We start from the raw sequence: 17,071 nt of genomic DNA, 5'->3' as shown, positions 1-17,071 counted from the left end.
CATTAAGCATATCTGATCAATGGCATTTTCTTTTTAAATTGGAGGAGGGTGCAAATAACCATAGAGGCTCCTCCTAGACTGTGCCAGCTGGAATTAAAGACAACTGGATCTTAACAGTATAACAGAATAATAAAGTTGGAAGAGACCATAGAGGTCTTCTAGTCCAACCCCCTGCTTAGGCAGGAAACCCTACACAACTTCAGACAAATGGTTATCCAATCTCTTCTTAAAAACTTCCAGTGTTGGAGCATTTACAACTTCTGGAGGCAAGTTGTTCCACTGATTAATTGTTCTAACTGTCAGAAAATTCCTCTTTAGTTCTAGGTTGGTTCTCTCCTTGATTAGTTTCCATCCGTTGCTTCTTGTCCTGCCACTCAGATTTCCCACTCTGGACTTTAAAGAAAAGTGTTTACTTCAGAGAGATACTCACTGGCCCACGTTGTAGTTTGATTTTAAATGGAGGCTCTGCAAGTCACCCTTTACCTGGATGGGAAGAGAGAGAAAAAAAGCAATTTTGATTAAAAGAAGTATTCCTGGAAGTCAACACAGAGAAGAGCACCAGGATCAAGAGTGATTTTCAGAGTATTTATCTCTAATTACCCAATCAGAGTACAATTTGTGCTAACTAACGGGATGCACCCATACACAGTTAGATCTTGATTTACCGGTACTACCGTAACTGAGTGTAAAATTTTGGTCGCGTGATGGTTGTTAAGCAGGTCACCATGTGAAAGTGCTCAATTTTATGACCTGTTTTGTGGTGGTTAAGCATTGTTAAGGGACTGCCGTGGTCACTAAGTGAATCCATTATTTACTATGGGGTGTTTTTTGCAGGAAATTGGAAACAAATATTAGTTTCTAGGCTGCATTAACAGAGGGATAGAATCAAGGCCACATGAAGTGCTAGTACCACTTTACAATGCCTTGATAAAACCAGACTTGGAATCCTGCATCCAGATTTGGTCACCTCAATATAAAAAAGATGTTGAGACTCTAGAAAGAGTACAGAGAAGAGCAACAAAGATGTTTATGGGACTGGAGGCTAAAACATATGAAGAACAATTACAGGAATTGGGTTATGTCTCGTTTAAGGAAAAGAAGGACTGGTGGGACATGATACCAGTGTTCTAATATCTCAGGGGCTGCCACAAAGAAGAGGGAGTCAAGCAATTCTCCAAAGCAACTGAGGGCAGAACAAAGAAGCAATGGGTGGAAATTAACCAAGGAGAGAAGCAACCTAGAACTAAGGAGAAATTTTCTGACAGAACAATTAACCAGTGGAACAACTTGCCTGCAGAAGTTGTGAATGCTCCAACACTGGAAGTTTTTAAGATGATGTTGGATAACCATTTGTCTGAAGTGGTGTAGGGTTTTCCTGCTTGAGCAGGGGGTTGGACTACAAGACCTTCAAGGTCCCTTCCCACTCTGTTATTCTGTTATAAATAGGAAGGATATAAGGAGGCTATAAATCTTTCCATTCCCCAAAACTCAGTTAGAACTGAAAAAGCTTCCTGGGTGAGAAGCGAAATGTTTTCAAAGAATGAAGAAAAAAAAAAACCCAACAAAATCCAGTTACCTTTTGGCAAAAGTGCCTTTGGGACGTGCCTGTCAACACATTTCAAAACCGGTCTCAAGTGCAAAAATAGTTTGCTTCGGGTCTGAAACAACTGAAGCAGAGCTGCCTCTTTCCCAAAGTTTTTGAAACACTCCATTTTGAGTATTTAAAAAAAAAAAAAAACACTTCCAAAATGATAACAACTGACCTATCTTCTTCTCAAAACAACAATTTCAAACTGGAAGCAGCTTGGCACAAAACAAAAGCATTGGGACCTCCAAAAGGGGTGTGTTTTGAAAGCTTTTTGCTCCCAAAATTTTTCTCCTGTATGTCCTGTGCGATGATGCCTTGACAACAGGCAAACATCATTCAGTCTTGGTTGGTATCCTCTGAGCTTGGTTGGTTTTTTTGCAGACGTCTCATTACCCAACTAGGTAACATCATCAGTGCCAAAAGGGAGAGGGGTTTGCTCTCTCGCTCTCTCTGACACACACGTATAATTTAAGGATAGGTCAGGGGTCTGCAACCTTAAACACTCAAAGAGCCATTTGGACCCATTTCCCACAAAAAAGAAAACACCGGGAGCCACAAAACCCGTCCCGTGCCTGACTATTTCTTGAGCGGCCACAAAACTAACATATGTAGTTGAATTAATGTTCTGTTTTCTTCTGAAACTTCTCTTTTCTTGCATTTATCCATAGTTGGCCTATCAGGGGTTGAAAAGCTCAATAAATTGCGTGCTAGCGGGTGTTGCACATTGGTGCTTGTGACGCCTATTTTGAGTGACAGGGAGCCGCAGCAGAGGGGTGAAAGAGCCACATGCGGCTCCAGAGCCGCAGGCTGCTGACCTCTGGGATAGATCATTACAAAGTCAATTCCTCTGCAATCTTAAGGACATGATATAAAAGAGAATGGGAGGAAGAAGGATGGGAGAGGGGGAGAAAAAAAAAGCAAACTCGGGTGTCGATTCCTCAAAGCGTTGTGTAGCTGCAGCTCCTCTGACCAGCAGGTGGAGCTGGCTGCCCCCTGCTCCTCTGAAAGAGGCCAGAGCATAAGGTCCGTCTGTTTTTCAGGGCAGGGGTGGGCAAATATGGCTCTTTTACAACCTGTGGACTTCAACTCCCAGAATTCCTGAGACAGCCAAGCTGGCTCAGGAATTCTGGGAGTTGAAGTCCGCAGGTTGTAAAAGAGCCATATTTGCCCACCCCTGCTTCAGGGCAACTGAGACAAACACAGTGTAAATCCCAGCATGGAATTCTGGGAGTTGAAGTCCACCCATCTTAAAGGGGCCAAGGCTGAGAAATACTGGTCCAGAGAAATGGATTGGGGGGGGGGGGGAGGGGAAGTAAGAAGTAACCACAGCAAATAAATTCAGTGGCCCTCCGTTTAACCAGCTCTGATTTCTTTACAAAAACCAACAACCACTATTTCTTTTTAGAAAGAGGTCGGAAGAGGCTGAGCTTGTGCAATGTGTATGGGTTTGTATATTTGAAAGGATGGAGAAGAAAACAAAAAATAAATACCAAAAAAAACAAAACAAAAAAAAAACCTCACCCCATGGGCAAGACAAAATTTCACTCTTTCTTCCTGAAGCTTCAGCAGCTGTTTGCTCCTCCTGGCAAAATCCCTCTTGGCTGTCCTGTCCGCTGAGTCATCCTCCCCTCAATGGCTGACTCATACCTTCCAGCACTGCAAAATGCTGAGTCATGCCACCACTCTCCCCTCCTCCCTTCTGGGGTGTGAGGCTCCCTCACACCCCAGAAAAACCCCAGCGCCCACATTTCATCTGGCCTCAGCTTTCTGTTTCCTGCCTCTGTTTGAAGGAGGAGAGAAGAGGGGAAGGAAGGAGAAGCAAAAGGAGGGGAAGAGAAGGAGGAGGAGGAAAAAGGGAGGAGGAGGGGAAGAGGAAAAGATGATACAGGAATAGGAGAAGAAAAGGAAGAGGAGGAGGAGGAAGAGGAGATAAGTAAGATGGAGGAGGAGAAAGGGGAAGGGGAGAAGAGGAAGAAAAGGAGGATGGAGGAGAAGGAGGAAGAGGAGAAGAGGAGGAGGATGGGAGGGAGGGATAAAGAAAAAGAAGGAATGAGAAGAGGAGAAGTGAAAGAGGAGGAGGACTAGAAAAGAAGAGGAGGAGAGGGAGGGAGAAGGAAAAAGAAGACTGGAGGAGCAGAGAAAGAGGAAAAGAAAGGAGATGGAGGAGGAGGAGAAAAGACAGAGATGGAGGATGGGAGGGAGAAGGAAAAGGAGTTAATCCTCTCTCATTGGTAACTTCATTCCTGTTGGATTATTACAGATTGAGCCAAGGTGATTTGCAAAAATCGTAATAATCAAAAATATGGAAGACTCTAATCCCCAAGATCTCTTCTGCAGCCCAACCAGGAATTTTCTGATTTAAACCAAAGGTTTAAGTCTTTTTGGGACTGTATAGGTTGTCCTCGACTTACATCCACAATTGGGGACCAGAATTTCCATTGCTAAGGAAAGCAGTTGTTAATTGAGTCAAGCCTGATTTTATGACCCTTTTTTTTCCTACAGTTGTTATATGAATCACTGCTATATGAATGTTAAACGAATCATGCAGCCGTGAGCAAATCCAGCTTCTCCCATTGACTTTGCTTGTCAGCAGCCCCTTGGAATAGTTGCAAAGGGTGATCTCATGACCCCAGAATGCGGCAACTACAAATAGTTCTCGATTTACGACCATAATTGAGCTCAAAATTTATGATGTGAAGCGAGACATTTATCAAGTGAGTTTTGCCCCCTTTTACGATTTTTCTTGCCACATTTGTTAAATGAATCACTGCAGTTGTTAAGCTGTTAAGTAAATTCAGCTTTCCCGTTGACTTTGCTCGTCAGAAGGTCGCAAAAGGGGATCATGTGACCCCGGGACACTGCAACGGTCATAAATGTGAGTCAGTTGTCAACCATCTGAATATAAATGGAGCCGAGGTGGCACAGTGGTTAGGGTGCAGTACTGCAGCTACTTCAGCTGACTGCTAGTTCAGCAGATCAGCGGATCAAATCTCACCGGCTCAAGGTTGACTCAGCCTTCCATCCTTCCGAGGTGGGTAAAATGAGGACCCAGATTGTTGGGGGCAATAGGCTATTTAGTATATTGTCTTTGGTGTAAGCCACCCAGAATCCTTGGAGAGTGGGCGGCATAGAAATATGAATAAATAAATAAATAATAAATCATGGGAAATGGTCATCAGTGTGAAAAACGGTCGTAAGTGACTTTTTTCAGTGCCACTGTAACTTTGAACAGTCGCTAAGCAAACCGTTGTAAGTCGAGGACTACCTGTATTGTAAAGACGTGCCAGATGGCAAGGGCCCAAATGTTGATAACATGACTGTGGAGATGCTGCAACAGTCTTAAGTGTGAGGACGGGTCTTTTTCCACTGCCGTTGTAACTTCGAACGGTCTCTAAGCGAATGGTCGTAAGTCGAAGATGGCCAGTAGTTTGGAATTAACACCTCCCACGGAGCGCACCTGTGGATTCTGAGCTTTGAGTGACATAAGCAAATATCCTAGAGAGTTCTTACCAACATGGATTTCTTGTTATGATAAGGCTGAATGATGGGCAGTCCCAGCGGCGTCACCCACTCCACCGTCTGGCCGGTCTTGGAAATCAGCCAGGCACTTTCGGTCAGCCAGTTCTGTAAGACCAAAAGAGTTGGTGAACTAGACAGTTTGAAGCAGAGAGTGGGGTGGAGTGGAAACAGCTTAGGAAAGGAACCAAGAGCTGCGGAAGCTGTATATACCGTATTTTTTGGAGTATAAGACGCACCGGAATATAAGACACACCTACCATTTTTGGTGAGGAAACAAAGAAAAAGAAATCTCCCTCTGCCTGTGTCTCTGAGCAATTTTGCTTCCTTGCAGCAAACAGCCTGCTTTACTTTCAGTTTCGTTTTCAGCAGAGCTTAATTAGCACAAGGGGGAAAAAAATCTGCTCCAGCAGTTTTTTTGCCTGCAGCAGAGCCCTGCACAAAACAGCTGAGAGCAAATCAGCTGAGAGTCGGGAGGCAGATACAATCAACTTGTACTAATTAGGCTGTGCTGAAGCTGAAAGGAACTGTTTTTTCTTGCTGTTTGCTTGCAAGGAGGTAAGTGCTGCAAGGCAGAAGCCAAAGGGTGGGGGCCAGTGGGTGGGCGGAGCTACATTCGGTGTATAAGACGCACCTAAATTTTCACCCCCTTTTAGGGGGGGGGAAAGGTGTGTCTTTATACTCTGAAAAATACGGTAAGTCTAAATGCTATTGCTATTGCTATATTCGGAATTTCGGGAGGGTGAGAGGCAAGAAGGTTTCCACCATGCGGTCTCTGCCTCTTCAGAGATGCCTACAGCTTTGAATTCCCCCACCAGCACCCTGTTAGCTATGTGAGTTAAGAAGTCTGGGAACTGTACCCCAAACGCGTCAGTTATTATAACACGTTAAGAGCCACTTTGATCCAGTGCTAAATAGCACCAGGATAGAATAGCAACACCAATAGCACTTAAGACTTAAATACTACTTCACAGTGGTTTAAAACCTTCTCTAAGTGATTTACAGAATTAGCATCTTGCCCCCAATAATCTGGGTCCTCATTTTACCGACCTCGGAAGGATGGAAGGCTGAGTCAACCTTGAGTGGGTGAGAATCGAATGCCAAACTACTGGCAGCCGGCAGTCAGCAGAAGTAGCCTGCAGTACTGCACTCTAACCACTGGGCCACCACGGCTCAAGAAAGTGGGAGACAGTGAATTACAGTCCTGCCTTAGGCACAAAAGCCGGCTGTGTGACTTTGGGCTAATCACCAGGAGATGGCGAGTTCTAGTCCTGCCTCAGGAATGAGAATAGGCTTGGTGACTTTGGGCCAATCACCAGGAGATGGTGAGTTCTAGTCCTGCCTTAGAAATGAGAGCAGGCTTGGTGACTTTTGGCCAATCACCAGGAGACGGTGAATTCTAGTCCTTCCTTAGGAATGAGAGCAGGCTTGGTGACTTTGGGCCAATCACCAGGAGACGGTGAGTTCTAGTCCTGCCTTAGGAATGAGAGCAGGCTTGGTGACTTTGGGCCAATCACCAGGAGACGGTGAGTTCTAGTCCTGCCTTAGGAATGAGAGCAGGCTCGGTGGATATGAAAGCCAACTGGGTGATTTTGGGCCGGTCACTCTCTGCCAGCCTAATCTACCTCACAGGGTTGTTGTGGGGGAAACAGGAGGAGGAAGAAGTATTAGGTATGTTCTTCACCACGAATTATTTATAAACAATAATCAAGGCAGGATTAAAGATAACATAATAATAAATAAACAACTCTACCCAACTGCCTATCCCCCACAAAACATAAATTCTGACTACTGTTATCATCACTTCACTACTGGGGCCCCACAACAAATGCAATCTCTGATCCTCCAAAGTTTGTCTCCCTCTTGCTAGTAGTTTCTGCAAAACCAAAGGATTTTGATTTATTGAAATACAAGTAGTCCTTGATTTTCAACCACAAATTGAGCTCAAAATTTCAGCTGCTAAGCACGACGGTTGTTAAGTGAGTTTTGCCCCATTTTATGACTTTTCTGGCCAAAGTGGTTAAGGGAATCACCGCAGTTGTTAAGTTAGTAGCACAGTTGTAAAGTAAATCCAGCTTCCCCATTGATTTTGATTGTCAGACAATCGCAAAAGGGGATCACATGACCCCGGGACACTGCAACTGTCCTACGTACATGCCAGTTGCCAAGCATCCAAATTTTGATCACATGACCACGCGGATGCTACAACAGTCCAAAGTGTAAAAAACGGCCATGTTATTGTTTTTTCAGTGCCGTTGCAACTTCAAACAATCGCTAAATGAATGGTTGTAAGTCGAGGGCTACCTGTAAACCAGCATTAAACTCTTAAATCGTTTTAGCGTGGCGCTTGCACCAGGCCAGAGAGCGTGAGACTAAAAGAAGGAAAAAGGAGCAAGCAAGTTCCTTTAAATTGCAATCATGAGTTTTACCTGAATTTCCCGAGACCCGGAAAACATTTCGGAAAGGCTTTGAAAGACTAGCCGGACGAGATATTTGGAAGCTTGCCAAACATCCTCCTAGAAGCCGAGAAAAAGATTCCATAAGAACTGTAGAAAAGCAATGCAATAGCAATAGCACGTAGACTTATATACTTATAGTTATGCTTAGACTTATAGACATATAGACTTACATACAGTGCTTTACAACCCTCTCTAAGCTGTTTACAGAGTCAGTCTATGGACCCCAACAATCTGGGACCTCGGAAAGATGGAAGGCTGAGTCAACCTTGAGCCGGTCAGGATTGAACTTCTGGTAGTGAGCAGAGCGGGGGTGGGTTCTAAATTTTTTTACTACCGGTTCTATGGGTGTGGCTTATTTTGTGGGCATGGCTTGGGGGGGGGTGTAATGTGACTAAGTGGGCATGGCCAACTTTTTTTTTAAAAAAAAACTTTTAAAAGCATTTTTTCTACAACCTTTTAGAAGCCTCTGACGATCAGGCAATTCAGCTGGGATCGCCAGAGGCTTTTAAAGGCATTTTTTTTCCCTACAGCCTCTTCGGCCGAAGAAGTTGCAGAAAAAAATGCTTTTAAAAGTAAAAAAAAAAAAAAAAAAAACACCCTCTGATGAGGTGGGTGGGGTAAGCGAGCAGCGACCGGACCGGGGACTGGTTCGGGGGCATGGCCAGCCAATGTTATTACCGGTTCTCCGAACTACTATAAATTTTTTACTACCAGTTCTTGCGAACCGGTGCGAACCGGGACCAACCCACCACTGGAGCAGAGTCAGTCTGCAATACTGCATACCACTGTGCACCACGTTCCGTCCTTCCTTCCTTCCTTCCTTCCTTCCTTCCTTCCTTCCTTCCTTCCTTCCTTCCCTCCCTCCCTCCCTCCCTCCCTCCCTAGCACTTAAGACTTATATATTGCTTCATAGTGCTTTACAACCTTCTCTAAGCAGTTTACATAGTCAGCACATTGCCCCTAACAATCCGGGTCCTCATTTTACCCACCTCGGAAGGATGGAAGGCTGAGTCAACCTTGAGCCGATCAAGATCAAACTCCTGGCAGTGAGCAGAGTCAGTCTGCAATACTGCATTTTCACCACTGTGCCACCATGGTCCTACGGTCCTTCCTTCTTTCCTTCCTTCCTTCCCTCCCTCCCTAGCACTTAAGACTTATATACCGCTTCACAGTGCTTTACAACCTTCTCTAAGCGGTTTACACAGTCAGCACATTGCCCCCAACAATCTGGGTTCTCATTTTACCGACCTCGGAAAGATGGAAGGCTGAGTCAATCTTGAGCCGGTCAGGATCGAACTCCTGGCAATGAGCAGAGTCAGTCTGCAATACTGCATTCTATCCACTGTGCCACCACAGCACTCTCAAAACATCAGTTTATCTAATCCAGGGGTAGGGCTGGCTCAGGAATTCTGGGAGTTGAAGTCCACAAGTCACAGAGGGGCCATAATTCCCCAGCTCTGATCTAATCTATTAAAACCAGCTGCCCACCAGGCAATTTAAGAACCCCCTCTCCAGACTATCTATTGCAGTGTCCCACAATCTTTTGGGCACCAGGGAACGGTTTTATGGAGAAAGGTTTTTCAGTGGACCGGAGGGGGCATGGTTTTGTTCGCTGTCTGCATCCCAAAGATGGGGCTTCACTTCTTTGTGTGGCCCAGTTGCTGACATGCCGCAGACTGGTGCCGATCCATGGATCAGAGGTTGGGGCCCCCCGATCTACAGAAAAGACAATTGACCTACTCAATTGTCCATTCATCAAAGCAAGCAGATAAAAACTTCAGCGAGAAATTTAAAAAAGAATGGTTCAGAAAGTAAGAAGAATGCATGGCTGTGTTCACATGATATGCTTATGAGAGATGTGGTGGTATAGTGATTAGACTGCAGTATTGCAGGCTGACTCTGCCCACTGGCAAGAGTTCGATTCTGACCAGCTCAACCTTCCATCCTTCCCAGGTCAGTAAAATAAGGACTCAGATTATTGGGGGCAATGTGCTGACTCTGTAAACCGCTTAGAGAGGGCTTTAAAGCGGTATTTAAGTCTAAGCACCACTGATATTGAGTAATGGGTATATAAGCAGTCCTCAACTTAAGGACACGACTGAGAATAGAATTGATGTTGTTAAGCAAGGTGCGTTGTTAAGTGAGTCACACCCAATTTTACCACCTTTTTTTACTATGGTCGTTAAGCAAATCACCGCAGTTAAATGAATCGTGTGGTCTTTAAGCCAATCCAGTTTTTCTCATTGTCTTTGCTTGCCAGAAGCCGGCTTGGAAAGTCGTAAATGACGATCATGTGACCCCCCCAGATGGTGCAAATATACTTACTGGATGCCAAGCAACCAAAATTTGATCACATGACTGTGGGGATACTGTGTGGATTGTTAAGTGTGAGGACTGGCCTGTTTTTCAGTGCCCTTGCAACTCTGAATGGTCACTAAATGAATGGTTGTAAGTCAAGGAGGACCTGAACGCATATTATACTAATAACCTAACCAACATAACTGACCAGTCAGCTCACTCTGATTAATGGGTTATTGTCATTCCCAAATCACTGGGGAACTATCTGAGGTCAAAATAATCAACTGTGATCAGCCATATTGGCTTATTGGGCTTAAGAGGAGGAATTAATGATCCCTTCTCCCTTCTGACACAGAGACGTAATCCTAGAAGGCCCTGCAAAAACAAAGCCACTCTAGGCACCCCTCCTCTCTTCCTTTAGTTGCTGTTGTTTTTTTTTAAACTTTCTCTATGGTTATTACCCAGAGCGGGAGAGGAACCCACCTCACTGCAATCTGTTCGTAGCGGCTGTGATGTAATGTTTTTCTCTGGAAAGTCACCGCTGTTCAAAAATCTGGGTTCTGATCTTGGTTGCAACATTTAGGGTTAAACTTTCACTTTTGAAAGCAATGAATTCTGGGAATTGAAGTCCGCTCATCTTAAATGTTGCTGAGGTTGAGAAAGAGGAGAGGAGCTCCCTGAAGCCCAGGACACTGGGCTTTGTTACTCTTTGTTTCGGGGGGCGGGGGAGAAGAATACTTGCCTTCGGGAAGTTTTCGATCTCCTTGAGCTGTTTTTCTATCTGGAGGCGCCCCCCGTACTGGGTGACTCCGTAGACAACTGTCATTACTGTTTGCTTCACCACCTTCCGAGTAACGTGGCCATCCAGGACCTGAGCAATTCTGAGTCCATTTTCTGCGTCTTTCTTCCGAGATATCTCCACCTACGTTAGGGAAAGCAATGAGGATAAAATGGCAGCAGATGGGAGATGCTTCTAAGCAGGCTCTGAGGACCAGGGATCTTGATTTTTTTTTTTTAATAAAGTTTTTATTTTTATTTTTCATAAATACATTTACACGTACAGTCATTTCCATTATTTTTCATTCATCTTTTTTTTTAATTTTAATTTTTACTTTTTCGGGGCTGCTCTTTTAATCTTTACCTTTACTTGATTCTTGATTCTTGCGTTGGCTGAAGCAATGCCCGACATGCACAAGGGAGGCTCAATTGTTGTAGCCTGTCCCTTGTTAATAGATGTTTTATATATATATATATATATATATATATATATATATATATATATATATATATATATATATATATATATATATATATATATATATATGTTTTCTCAGGTTTTCGCGGGTGTTTGTATGTAGGTCTTTGGTTATTCGGGTCTTCTCCCACGTAAAATTGAAGGTTTCTTGGCGACGTTTCGACGAAGTCTCATTCGTCATCTTCAGGCTGGTGTTCTCGGCTTCGTGCTTCCAGGAGCACGAAGCCGAGAACACCAGCCTGAAGATGACGAATGAGACTTCGTCGAAACGTCGCCAAGAAACCTTCAATTTTACGTGGGAGAAGACCCGAATAACCAAAGACCTACATATATATATATATATATATATATATATATATATAAGAATATATATGAGAAGTGGGTGTGGCTCACCGAAGACGCCTTAAGAGGCAGAAATAGCTATCTGAGTCTCCCAGAGAGCAACACAGAGTTGCAGTTTGTCAGCAGAAAAAAGGCCCAGAAACTTGTGAATGAGATTTCACAGAACCTAGGGCTGTAGAACAACTAAGTTTACGTAGGTAAAACCTGGCTAGAAAGAATATGCACATAAAAGCCTACGAAAAAGGAAAAAAAAAAAAAGATAGATTATCTATCTATCTATCTATCTATCTATCTATCTATCTATCTATCTTACATGAATAGAATAGAATAGAATAGAATAGAATAGAATAGAATAGAATAGAATAGAATAGAATAGAACAGAACAGAACAGAACATAATAGAATAGAATTCTTTATTGGCCAAGTGTGATTGGACACACAAGGAATTTGTCTTTGGTGCAGACGCTCTCAGTGTACATAAAAGAAAAGATACATTCGTCAAGAATCATAAGGTACAACACTTAATGATAGTCATAGGAAAACAGTCAATATAAATCTTAAGGATACCAGCAACAAGGTTACAGTCATATGGTCATAAGTGGGAGAAGATGGGTGATAGGAACGATGAGGAGATTAATAGTTATATATATAAACCCAAGTAATTCTCGACATACAGGTGGCCCTCGACTTGCAAGTTTATTTAGTGACCGTTCAAAGTTACGACGCCATTGAAAAAAGCAACTTATGACCATTTTTCACATTTACGACCGTTGCTGCATCCCCCAGTCATGTGATCAAAATTCAGAAGCTTGACAACTGACTCAAACTGATGACGGTTGCAGAGTCCCGGGGTCACATGATCCCCTTTTGGGACCTTCTGACAAGCAAAGTCACTGGGGAAGCCGGATTCACTTAACAACCGTGTGACTAACTTATCAACGGCAGCGCTTCGCTTAACCGCTGTACGGCAAGAAAGGCTGTAAAATGGGGCAAAACCCACTCAAGGAATGTCTCGGCAGTAGAAATTTTGGACGCAATTGAGGCAGTCAGCCGATGACTACCTGTACAGTCATAATGCCCTGCCCATTGTCATAATGGGTCATAAAACAGGTCTATTTTACAAGTGGGCAGAACAGGCAAAAGATAATAACGTACTTTTACAGAATCCAGACTGTTTGGGGTTAAATTAGCTCTTTCCTAGCTAGCTATGTTGTGTGAGTGAGCAGGCATGAAAAATGAATAGAAGACTATTCTATGCAGCTAGTTGGTGGTATCACCAACGAGGCAAAATCCTAGAGGAGCCCCAGAAAAATATATTCATTCTAGGAACTCCATTTTGCTGCTCTGTTTGAATAATAGAATAACAAGAGCTGGAAGGGACCTTGGAGGCCTTTTAGTCCAACCCACTGCTTAAGCATTTGTCAACAGTAGGACAACGGATGCAATCTGTGAACCACCAAAAAGGAGTCCTACCACCTGTTTCAACTGTGCTATGGACCTTTGATTCCAGAAAGCTTCGAAAAACTCAAAGGCCGTTGCTGTTGCTAATATATTACAACAGCCTGGAAATCTGGAGATAAACCATTCCTGATTATGGAGGCTCCCTGCTGCTTTCTAGTCCTTCTGCAAGATGCCAGTGGATTTACTCCTCTACAGTAAAGGTGACTTACGGCCACAATTGAGCCCAAACTTTCTATTGCTAAGTAAGACAGTTGTTAAGTGAATCTTGCCCTGTTTTACGACCTTTTTTTGCCACAGCTGTTAAGCGAATCACTTGCAGGTGATTGGCGGTTATACGAATCTGGCTTCCCCATTGACTTTGCTTATAGAAGGTGGCAAAAGGAGAACACACGACTCAGGGACTCTGCGACCGTCATAAATATGAGCCAGTTGCCAAATGTCTGAATTTTGATCACGTGACTGTGGGGGGTGCTGCAACGGTCGTAAGGGTGAAAAATGGTCCTAAGTCACTTTTTCTTCAGTCGTTGTTGTGGCCTGTGGGCTGCCATCCCCTCCAGCAGCCGAATCAGAAGAAGAGGAGGAGGCATGGGAGTCAGGGCCACCATCAAGGCAACCTGAGAGCTCCGAGGGGGAAGAGGGAATGGAGCTGGCAGAGAGAGAGAGAGAGAGTGGTGGAGCCTGGGCTGTCCATCAGCCCTCAGATGGAGAGTCAACAGCCCCCAGGTCTGGAGATGGCTGATGAGGATGAGGAGGAACAGCTGGATCCAGTGCCTGACGCCCGGATGCACAGAAGGCAGAGGAGAGGAGAGCAGTGGAAATCTATGGGCCGGTCCTCAGGACGGAAGAGCCACTGCTGCTAGCGAAGCCCCATCCTAGCTCTGGGGATAAAAGGCAGGGGGTGGAGATGAACAGATTTGGCAGAGAACTATTCATCTCCCGGATGGATGGACGGACTTGTTAGCCTGTGGTGAGAGAGAAACTTTTTGCTGGGGCTGCTGGCGCTCCTAATAAAGGAATTCTTGAATTAACTTCAGAGGGTTTGTCGTTTTTGGACAGCTGGGTCAGAACCCCCTTTTTTGCCACCGTTGCCAAGTGCATCACTGCAGTTGTTAAGTTAGTAATACGGTTGTTAAGTGAATGTGGCTTCCCCGTTGACTTTGCTTGTCAGAAGGTCATAAAAGATGATCACATGACGATCATGATGATCACTTCGAATGGCCACTAAACGAATGGTTGTAAGTCGAGGATTACCCGTACATACCGCTGAAGTTACGCTCTTCAGAAATTTAATGTAGGGTTAGGATGAAAGAAGGGGTAGGATGAAAGTTTAATGTAGGGTTAAGGATGAAAGAAGGACGAAGGTGCTTATGCCAGCAGCTTTTCCCACCGAGCCACAGCCTCACCTGCTGAGACACTGAAGTGTAGACATCCTGAGGACGTGCAGACGGGGCGAGATTGACGGAGTAGGCGCCAAGAACGTCGCGCCCGAGTGCGGCGTAATGCTGAAGCCCATTGCATGAACCATCCTGAGGAGAGGAAAAGTTCGTCGGAGAGAATTAGCCAATGCCAGCAATTTGGAAACAACAGTAGACTTTGGATAAAGTGGCATCTTGACTCCCCACCCAAAAACCCCTCCCAAAGACATCTCGGTTGGGAGTCGCAAATTATGCTAAATCCTATCTTGAATCATAAAACCCAGCAAGCTCTACAGTGGGGACCCTGGGATCAGCACCTAATGGTTTGTTATTATTAATAATTATTAATAATTATTAATAATATAATTAAATAAAATTAGACATAATGCATAATTAAAATTATTATATATTAAGCTTGTATGCCACCCATCACTGTTGTCATAAATCATCATGGTGATATGACGTGGCGCCTTTGATCACATCCCATAGTGATAGGAGTTCTCGGCCCCAAGTAGGGTCAGTATGCGAAGACTGTATTGCACCATTCAAATTTGTATTCATTGCAATCTAGTGCAGTGTTTCTCAACCTTGGCCGCTGGACGATGTGTGGACTTCAACTCCCAGAATTCCCCAGCCAGCTCTGCTGGGAGTTGAAGTCCACACATCGTCCAGCGGCTAAGGTTGAGAAACACTGATCTAGTGTATACAGTAGTGGCCAAAATTGTGAGAAAAGTGTATTTTTGAAGTTTGATGGCTAATAACACCACTTTTTTTTTTTTTTTTTTGAGTTTCAAGATAATCAATATTCCACTGCTGGAATGGCCTGGAAATAGCCCAGACCTTAATCCAATTGAAAATCTATGGCGCCGACTAAAGAAACTTGCTAATCAGAAGCGACCCAGCAATAAAACCCAGTTAATAGAAGCAATCCTTCAATCTTGGTTTCACATTATAACAGCTGCAGAACTAAAAGATTTGGTTCACTCCATGGGAAGACGTTGTAAGGCCGTCATTCATGCTAAAGGTTACCCAACTAAGTATTAACTGACATGGTGATCATTTTTGTGTATCTCGTTTTTTCTACACGTTTCACTTTTCTCCTTTATACTGTAACTGCTAGTCTAATACCGTAGCAAATCCTTCATAAAAGTGATTGCATTACATTCTTGACTAAATTATCTTTCCATTGATATATAACTTTATGGTACTACTCGAGAAAAAAAAAGTGGTGTTATTAGCTAGCTTTAGAAAACACACTTTTTCTCAAAAGGTTTCCACAATTTCGGCCATTACTGTAAGTCTCATTGCCCACCAGTCTATGCAACGTTGTGGGTGACCTCCCCCTACGACACAAAAGAGGGATTTATTATATGCCTGTTTCCAAATTGTCTGAATTTTGATCACGTGATCATGGGGACGCCGCAAAGGTGGCACCTGTGAAAAATGCTCATAAATCGCTTGTTTTTCCATTTTGAAATTGCTTCCGGATTTTGTGCTTGCGATGAAAAAATATATATGAAACTTTGATTTTTGTTTTTGCTAATGAGATAGGTTTATTGTTACAGAAATGGCTTGTACCTACCGTTGTGTAAAAGTAAAAAGTTGTGGTTGTAATGTTGTTATCTTCTGTGCTAAAGAGAGTCAAAGGTTGATGCCTTTTTCTTTCCCTTTCTTTCTTTACACCATAACTTTTTTTTCCCTTTTTTCCTCCCCTCCTCCTGGTTTTCTATTACTTTTTTGAATTTCTTCGTATTTTATATTTCGATAAACCAATAAAAAAAGTTTGATAAAAAAATAAGTCACTTTTCTCTATTTTATCTTTTGATAAACCAATCAAAAAAGTTTGATTAAAAAAAGAAGTCGCTTTTTTCAACGCCGTTGTTAATTTTGAACGGTCACTGAACGAAGCATTGTAAGTCGGGGACTATCTGTATTCTGACGCAAGAAGAGCAAAACAGGGAAAGAAACAAACAAAAGGAAAGTGACCGCAGATAGTCCTTTACTTACGACCTGTCACTTAGCGACTCTGAAGTTACGACAGTTCTCCTCAAGGTTACTTACAACTCCGATTCAAAGTTATGAGTCAAGCACCCCACCCTCATGGTCATGTGATTGCCCATTGGGCGCTATTTACATTTTTGGGAGGCAGAAACTGGTGTTTACTTCCAATTCCCAACAAAAAACACCTTTTGTGGATAACGGGTTCACTTAAGGACTGTGGCGTTCACTTGTTGACTGCAACATTTGCTTAACAACCAGCGCATTAAAGGTACTGTACTTTTCGGAGTATAAGATGCACTTTTGCCCCCCCAAAAGAGGGTGCGACTTATAGACCAAATACGGCCATGTTTGGCCTCCCAAAACCCAGCCCCGCGCATCCCATTTTGCCAAAAACGGGCCCGCTTTCTGCAAAAACAGGACGCACAGTGGGTTTGGGAGGCCTGCAGAGTGCTCCTGGGGGCTGGGGAGGGCAAAAATCGGACGCATGGAAGCCAAAAACTTTTTTTTCTCTTGTTTTCCTCTTCAAAATCTTGGTGCGTCTTATACTCCGGTGCGTCTTATAGTCTGAAAAATACGGTAATAAAAACTCAAGCTTGGTCAATAGGGTGACCCGCTAAACAACCGGCATGACTTCCCGGCCCAATGACTGTCCTAAGTCGAGGACTACTTATATTTTAATTACATTTCCTGTAGTCCAGTGTTTCCCAAACTTGGCTATTTTAAGATGCATGGACTTC

The 17,071-nt window shown here is 43.6% G+C and overlaps 1 protein-coding gene across 1 annotated transcript in view; it reads right to left on the bottom strand.

Moving 5' to 3' along the window:
* The window catches only part of POLRMT (RNA polymerase mitochondrial), a 69,295-nt gene that overhangs the window by 15,221 nt on the left and 37,003 nt on the right, over window positions 1–17,071 (bottom strand). The window contains exons 12-16 of the mRNA XM_070944414.1: window positions 14,322–14,444; window positions 10,604–10,783; window positions 7,534–7,620; window positions 5,099–5,212; window positions 431–483 (exon numbers count right to left, since the gene is read on the bottom strand). Of these exons, the coding sequence (XP_070800515.1) occupies window positions 431–483; window positions 5,099–5,212; window positions 7,534–7,620; window positions 10,604–10,783; window positions 14,322–14,444 (557 nt within the window). The remainder of the gene's footprint in view (window positions 1–430; window positions 484–5,098; window positions 5,213–7,533; window positions 7,621–10,603; window positions 10,784–14,321; window positions 14,445–17,071) is intronic.

The sequence above is a fragment of the Pituophis catenifer genome, unplaced genomic scaffold (assembly GCF_029215685.1).
Source record: "Pituophis catenifer annectens isolate HBS135680 unplaced genomic scaffold, rPitCat1.0.hap2 SCAF_1, whole genome shotgun sequence".
NCBI lineage: Eukaryota > Metazoa > Chordata > Lepidosauria > Squamata > Colubridae > Pituophis > Pituophis catenifer.
Note: the sequence above shows the minus strand (reverse complement) of the source record. Positions and strands in the feature narration are given on the sequence as shown.